Source organism: Morus notabilis, unplaced genomic scaffold (assembly GCF_000414095.1).
Source record: "Morus notabilis unplaced genomic scaffold, ASM41409v2 Scaffold89, whole genome shotgun sequence".
Classification (NCBI taxonomy): domain Eukaryota; kingdom Viridiplantae; phylum Streptophyta; class Magnoliopsida; order Rosales; family Moraceae; genus Morus; species Morus notabilis.
In genome coordinates this window covers 590,861-599,067 of record NW_010357100.1, presented here as the reverse complement: position 1 = coordinate 599,067, position 8,207 = coordinate 590,861, and the positions used below count along the sequence as shown (strand labels likewise).

At 39.4% G+C, this 8,207-nt stretch overlaps 1 protein-coding gene across 1 annotated transcript; it reads left to right on the top strand.

Moving 5' to 3' along the window:
* The first annotated feature begins 2,737 nt into the window (after positions 1 to 2,737).
* LOC21401431 (leucine-rich repeat receptor-like serine/threonine-protein kinase BAM3) lies at positions 2,738 to 8,207 on the top strand. The gene is made up of 2 exons (XM_010089133.2): positions 2,738 to 5,713; positions 7,684 to 8,207. Exons 1-2 carry the CDS (start codon positions 3,112 to 3,114, stop codon positions 8,124 to 8,126), a joined length of 3,045 nt encoding a protein of 1,014 aa, XP_010087435.1. The 5' UTR covers positions 2,738 to 3,111; the 3' UTR covers positions 8,127 to 8,207.

Below are 8,207 nucleotides of genomic sequence, written 5' to 3'. Positions count from 1 at the left end.
CTGCCTTAAAATTGGTTTTGCCTCCTAACAAAAATGATCTAAAGTTAAATGGGAAAAACATTTACCACAAAACAATGCCGACCTCCTTTTTCATTTGGTTCGAATATCTTATATTATGTTTGTTTTTTGTATTCATTCATGATTTTGAATTATAATTTATGGTTCTTTACAGTATTTTTCTCTCACAAAAAACACATGTAAAACGAGAATAGTTTTGAATCATAATTTAAAATCTATGAACCAAACGTCTACTTAATCTAAATCGCCCACTTTGATAAATTAATATTAGATTTTCATCAAGTTGTGTTAAATTGACTTTTTTTTTTTTTTTTGTACTTCAGCTTGATTTTTTTTTTTTAAGGAACAAAATTAGAAGCAGAAATGACTTGTCTTAGTATGAGTAGGCACGGAAGGTTTAGACAAAAGCGAAGCTCTTGGACTTTACCTACAAACATAAGACTCCACAAGTATGCCGTGACTTCACTAAACATTTGAGTGATCACATAATAATTAGCGCATCAGAAAGCCTGGCCATACGACAATGACCCTTCCAAAGGGCAGGTCTGCCCATCAATAAGCCAGATAGAGACTCCTCCAAAAGGGCACACAAATACACACACATATACACTCGCCATTAGAGAGTTATCAAAATAAAGCCAACCACTACTTTATGACCCAGAAAAAAAAAAGAGCAACATAAATATGAGAGAGAGAGAGAATTGAACATGTTAATACATCTTTCCCATGTATGGGGTGGTCATGGATTTTTCTTTTTTGAGAGAGAAAGAAAGGGAGAGAGTTATGCTAAGTTCAAGTTAATACAATACAAGAGCACTCTTTTCCATGAGGGAGAGAGGTTTCATGGATTTTTTTTTCTTTTTTGCTTTATTTCATTTTCCTGTTTTTTCTTTTGAAGTGGGAAGAAGATCAAAAGCAGATTTATATATGTCTGCTTTTACTTTTCAGCCCTCTCTTTAAGACTATTACATCTTCTTCTAATAAAAGCTCTCAAAACAACACATTTTACATAGAGGGTTGGTCCCATTCCTGTAGGGCAAGGAAGGGGAAGGAATAAAGTTGATGGAAAACAAATAATAAAGCTTCCACTGCTAGGTTCTTTCTTCCATGCAGCCTATTCATACAACATAATTATATATTGATCATTCAACAACATTGTAATGATATATTAATAATCATCATCTTTTACCTCTTACACTCACTGCAATCTTGCAGAGCACATGTTTCCGACTCATGAGGGTAAAAAAATTACACGCCATACTTACAGAGTGCTAGGGATTCTTGCAGTTCGTTTCTAAACGTACGTTTGGATCATTAGGGAAAAAAAAAATGTTTTAAGGATATGAACAAGAGGTAAATACCCTTACTAATAGGAAGGCGGGTCCCATCTTTAAATTTTCTGTCTGCGAGCGAGACTAACTTTCTATTAGTGGGTGATGCTCTATGACATTATTTTGCTCGTTATTGTTCTTGTGTTTTAAATATAAAAAATATAGATTCAACAAAGCGTAATGAAAGTTTTACCCTAGCATAAGAATTCTTCCATAGACACACACATATATAGAAAGACTTAACTGCGTCCCTTTGTGAATGTGTTTTACAAGCAAGAGATGATGAAATATCTGCACCAAAAATACACAATGATGTTGTATGGTTCTCAAACCCATTATGGTTCCAACCAACCAATCGATGAGGTACACGTGAGAGTGCTTACACTTATGATGACGATGGAGAGGGATAAGCTATATCAGATATGCTCTAATACTTTTTTGATGGGTCCTCCACGTAATATACAAATCAAGGATGTTTATTATGCTTTTCCTTGCCATCTTGCATACTAGAAACCATTTTTTTTTTCTTTTTTTAACATGGCAATGAATAAAATATGCAAGCTGTATTATAATTGCTTGTGGAAATTCATTCTCAGCACTATGATGTCAAGCAATTATACCCAAGTTATCCCTGCAATCATACACAAACTCTTCTTGAATATTTATGCATATAAATGATGAACAATGCCTCAGTCCAATATGAAGATTTTATAATGGCCAAGTTAGACACATTCCTTATCAATGTAGATTTAGGATTTGATAAGTAAAAGTGAGTTTTGGTTATAGAAACTTAACTTTCTAAATAATGTAGTCACAACAATAATTTCAGTCTCCTGGTGGGGTGGGAAAATTTGAACTCTAAACTTCAAAGTTATATTAAAAATGAATGTGATTTATCGCTCAAATAAGTTTGCAAACCAAGTTGTTATAGTCGTTATTATTGACTCACACTTTAGGTTTGAGTAATTGGGTAAGATAGAACATTCTAGGCGCGATAAGCATTGGTTGTTTTCTTCTTAAAATGTCTTCTCCAATTCTCACAGCAGAAATATCAAGGGCTAATCTAGTAGTCATTTAGCAAAAAGCATCAGGACAGGGAAGCCATTTTCCAATGATTGAAAGTGCAATTCCATCACTCCTCTCATTCAAAGCAATAAAGGGCTTCTCTTTGATTAAAGCTAAAGGGCATTTTTGTCAAACGAATAAATAAAGAAATAAAGAAATAAAGCATCATCAACTTTACTTTTTCCTCCTCCTTCTCCCTCCTCTAATCTAAAACTTTAAATTTCAGTTATCCAACGGCCTTTTTATTTCCCATTTTTTAAAATATATTTATTTACCTTCTTCTCACCCTTTCTCTTTTTCCCTCAGCTGCTTTTTCTTCTTGCTTCGCCTAAAGGATGGCTTACATAGAGAAACTACAGATAGCCCTTGTACCATTTCTAGCAGAATTTCAATCTTCGTCTCTTCTCTGAAAGAAAAGAAAAGTAAAGAAAAGAGAAAGAGAAAGAGAGAGAGAAAAAAGAAGAAAAGGAGAGGCTTAGCTTCTTCTTTGTATTTGAAGACTCTTTCTGTGAAGATGTTTGATTCCTTAAGCCCATACACACTTGACATCCCTCAGATTCCTTTCACTTTCCCTCCCTTTCCCGGAAAATCCATTCTTGCCCAGATGCTTAAATCCCTTCCTCTTTCCTTAGAGTGCTTCCAAACTCAATTTTCTTGAAACCAACAAAGAGAAAAAAAAAAAAAAAACAACAACAACATGGTCCTTTTCATTGTCTATACACTTTTCTCTCTTCTTCTAACCACGTCCTGTTCTGCCTCTTCTCTGCTTAGTGATTTTCACGTCTTGCTTAAGCTCAAGCAAGGATTCGAATACCCCGAACCGGCATTAAGCTCGTGGAATCCATTGGCACTAAGCTCGGTCTGTTCTTGGACTGGAATTCATTGCTCTAGATCATCAGGAAGAGTTGTTTCACTTGACTTGACTGATTTAAGCCTTCGCGGTTCTGTTTCAACACCTCTGATTTCAAGACTAGACAAGCTCACACACCTCTCTCTTGCCGGAAACAACTTCACCGGAAGCATTGACATCGCGAATTTGCTGAATCTTCGCTTCCTCAATATCTCAAGCAACCAGTTGTATGGAGGCCTGGATTGGAGCTACTCTAGTATTCCCAACTTGGAAGTGTTTGATGCATACGACAATAACTTCAATGCCTCTCTTCCACTAGGGATTCTCAGCTTGAAGAAGTTGAAGCACTTAGATCTCGGAGGCAACTTCTTTTTCGGGAAAATCCCGGTGAGTTATGGAGAGTTAGTTGGGCTTGAGTACTTGTCCCTGCTTGGGAATGATCTTAATGGGAAAATCCCAGGTGAATTAGGCAATCTCACTAACTTGAGAAGGCTTGAATTGGGGCATTACAATGTTTTTGAAGGTGGGATTCCAGTGGAGTTTGGGAAATTGGTTAATCTAGTTCACTTGGATTTGTCAGACTGTGAATTGGATGGCCAAATCCCACATGAACTTGGGAATCTGAAGGCTTTAGACACTCTTTACTTGTACGCCAATTTGCTCTCTGGCTCAATCCCAAGGCAGTTGGGAAATCTCACAAACTTGATCAATTTCGACCTCTCCAACAACGCGCTCACCGGGGAAATCCCCGTCGAGTTTGCGAACCTCCAGCGGCTAGAGCTCTTCAACCTCTTCATGAACAGCCTGCACAGCTCCATCCCGGACTATATTGCGGAATTCCCTAATTTGGAGACTCTTGGACTGTGGAAGAACAACTTCACAGGCGTGATTCCTCAGAAACTAGGCGAAAACCGAAAGCTCCAAGTGCTGGACTTGTCCACCAACAAGCTCACCGGCACGATTCCACCCAACTTGTGCGCGTCGAACCGGCTTAGGGAGCTAATTCTGCTGCGAAACTTCTTCTTCGGACCTATCCCGGAGGGTTTGGGAGCATGTTCTAGCTTAACTAGGATGAGACTGGGGCAGAATTACCTTAATGGTAGCATACCAAATGGCTTAATTTACCTGCCTCAGATGAAATTAGCAGAATTGCAAGACAATTACCTATCTGGGTCATTGTCTGAGAATGCTAATTATTCGTCTTCAAAGCCAATGAAATTAGAGGAGCTTAATCTCTCAAACAATCTCTTATCCGGTCCTTTACCATCTTCCATTTCCAACTTCTCTTCACTCCAAAACCTTCTCCTCGGCGCGAACCGATTTTTGGGCCCCATTCCGCCTTCTATCGGGGAACTTCGCCAAGTATTAGTGCTTGATCTCAGCAGAAACTCGTTTTCGGGCGAAATCCCGCCAGAAATCGGCAACTGCTCTCACCTCACCTACCTCGACATGAGCCAAAACAACCTCTCCGGCGCGATCCCGCCGGAAATTTCCAACATCCGAATCCTGAATCACCTGAACCTATCAAGAAACCACCTCAACCAATCGATACCGAGATCGATCGGCACTATGAGGAGCCTCACGACGGCCGACTTCTCCTTCAACGAACTCTCCGGTGAGCTACCGGAGACCGGCCAATTCGCATTCTTCAACGCCTCGTCATTCGCCGGAAACCCCCAACTCTGCGGCGGAAGCACTCTAATGATGATCAACAGCCCCTGCAATTTCACCGCCGTCACCGCCGCGGAGAGAAAATCCGGCCCGGCGGATTTCAAGTTGGTTTTCGCATTAGGCCTGCTGATATGCTCCCTTGTCTTCGCCACCGCCGCCGTGATCAAAGCCAAATCGCTAAAGAGAAGCGGCGGCGCCGGGTCGTGGAAGATGACCGCCTTTCAGAAGGTCGAATTCTCCGTCTCTGACGTCCTCGAATGCGTAAAAGACGGCAACGTAATCGGCAGAGGAGGAGCCGGGATAGTCTACCATGGAAAAATGCCGAATGGCGTCGAAGTCGCCGTCAAGAAACTCCTCGGATTCGGGCCGAGCAGCCACGACCACGGCTTCCGAGCGGAGATTCAAACACTAGGCAACATCCGGCACAGGAACATCGTCAGACTGCTTGCGTTTTGCTCCAACAAGGAAACGAATCTTCTCGTGTACGAGTACATGAGGAACGGAAGCTTGGGAGAGGCTTTACATGGTAAAAAAGGAGCGTTCTTGGGGTGGAATTTGAGGTACAAAATCGCCATTGAAGCTGCCAAAGGGCTATGCTATCTTCACCATGATTGCTCGCCGTTGATAGTTCACAGAGACGTCAAGTCAAACAACATTCTGTTGAACTCGAATTTCGAAGCCCACGTGGCGGACTTCGGACTCGCCAAGTTCTTGTTCGACGGCGGCGCGTCGGAGTGTATGTCGGCGATCGCCGGCTCTTATGGCTACATTGCTCCTGGTACGTCCAAATTCTTGATCTCCTCTGATCGCTTTGTCTTCTATGAGTGGCCGTTATTTTTTTAGTTAAGTTAGTTAATTATCTAGAGATATTAGAACTGTAAAAAAATTGTAGGCTCTACCATCTCTGCCGTTGGATTATTATTAGTCATTATTATTATTGTTGTTGTTGTTGGTGATTTCCTTTGAGATTAAGGGGGCGTTTGGTAGAGGGATTCGTTCCCTGATTCGAATCATGATTCGTGGTTCGTTACAGTATTTTCTCTCACAAAAAATACACGTAAATCGAAAATAGTTCGAATCACATGGTTTGAATCCTCCAACTAAACGAACCTTAAATCTTAAGAAGGGATGGCCCCACCGGGGTTGAAACTAGAATCACCAAATTTTGGCTTCATTGTAGACTTTTATTTATGCATGAGTATGATTCTAGTGCCCCATTTGGCCTAATAATGCTTTACGTTTATGAACGAAAAAAAAGTTTGAATAATTAAAAAAATAAAATCATTAAATTATGCACTTTTAGGAAATTTCCAAAAAGAATACCTGAAATATCTTCAATTTAGTAGATTTACGTACGTGTATAAAAAAAAAGTATTAATAATGTCGAACATTAAAATTGCTCATTCACATGTCATTGTCATGTTCATGTTTTACGTGTAGGACATCATTGATACATTTTATTACTTTTTGTTATGATCTTTTGCTCAAATCCACTAACAAATTATGCATGTAAAAGGGACTTCTTCTCATAGTTACTTTCTTCTGAAGTAGATTGCAAAAACAATCTTGATTTGTTGTGATCAAATTAACCTAAATTTTTATTTTTAATTAAAAACTTAAATTAATAAATTAAACGGGTGTAAATTGAGTCTTTTATTAATTCTGTGCCGGGGTCGTTTGCAAAGGAATGGGTAGGGTCCACATTAGGCCATGCATATTGCATAGCAGTATTTTCTGAGATGTGAAAGTACTGACACATATACACTTACCACTGCAAAACTCTCAGTCTGACAGTGATGTCTAACGTAACAACACAACAGTGTTGAGTTTTGTGAAAGCGATCCCACATGCACGTTTCTTTTAGTTTTAACCCCACACCACCACCACCCAACTCACTCTTTGTTTGGCTTTTGTTGTTTCATCCAAATTTACTCTACTCATGTGTGTGTGTGAGTGTGTGTATATATATATATATATATATATATATACACACACACATGTATACACACACACCCCCCATATTAAGTACGGCTTTAAAGCATTGGGTATGTTCTTACGTGTAAAGAAGAATTCCTCATTAGATTGTCGCCCTATTACCGTTTGCTTGTCCTTTTTTCTAATTTTTTTTTTCTTTTTCCGGCAAGTTGACGCCTCTTTTTGTCGTCCCATTGGACTGCCTTTTGATTTCCACTTTCCCTGTTTTATTTTCTTTTATTTTCCTTTTTTTGTTTTTCTTTCACATTTTTTCATACTACGTGATTCCCCATACTTGAATGCTTTATTTCCTTTCAGAGCTATAAATTTTTCCCTCGCAAAATCAGTATTCACCATTCAGTTACACATTACTTTTATTACTGAAAACCTCATGGATGCTCATTCAAATATTATTTTCCTTTCATCGTTTTGTAATAAAAGAAAATATAAAAGAGTTGGTGTGTATATATATATATATCGCTATTTTCATTAAATTTTCATCTTCTAGTGAATTTGGTTAGCCGGTACATCTTTTCTATATAGGCTGTTACTTTGTAGTTAGTACATAACAGTGGAAAAAAAATATTGTTTTACGTTTGGACCCCTTGTGGGCTGGGCTTCCCTTTAGCATGCCGAACAGAAAACATATACTTGGGCCATGTAGGCCTCTTCCAGGCAGAAAACTAAGGCGCGAAATGGAGATTTGTAGCATTTTTGCCCTATTTTCATCAACTTGTATTCCAAAGTAACATGTCACCATTTCTGAAACTGCAGAATATGCATACACACTAAAGGTGGATGAGAAGAGTGACGTGTACAGCTTCGGCGTGGTGTTGCTTGAGCTCCTGACCGGAAGACGGCCGGTTGGGGAGTTCGGAGAGGGTGTGGACATAGTGCAATGGTGCAAGAAAGCAACCAATTGTCGGAGAGAAGACGTTCTACAAATAGTGGATAGGAGGCTCATGACCACCTCCACAACTGCTAATTACAATGTGCCTAAAGAAGAAGCCATGCACTTGTTCTTCATTGCCACGCTTTGCGTCCAAGAGAACAGCGTCGAGAGGCCCACAATGCGAGAAGTTGTTCAAATGCTCTCCGAGTTAACTCGCCACTCCTTGTCTCCTGACTCATCATCACAATCCCCCTCTTCTTCCAAAAATCTTCAAAAGGACACTACAAAACCTTGTAACAATTTCACACAAGATCTCTTGGTTTAAACAAATAAGATAAAACATTGGTTTCATTTTTTTTCCTTTTTTTTGTTTTGTTTTGTTTTAGAGTTAATTGAGATATGCAAA

Bases quoted from the DNA above. Each gene is read 5' to 3' on its own strand.
- LOC21401431 (XM_010089133.2), top strand. From the start codon at position 3,112: ATGGTCCTTTTCATTGTCTATACACTTTTCTCTCTTCTTCTAACCACG. The intron at 5,714-7,683 runs GTACGTCCAAAT...CTGAAACTGCAG, and splicing joins TTATGGCTACATTGCTCCTG to AATATGCATACACACTAAAG.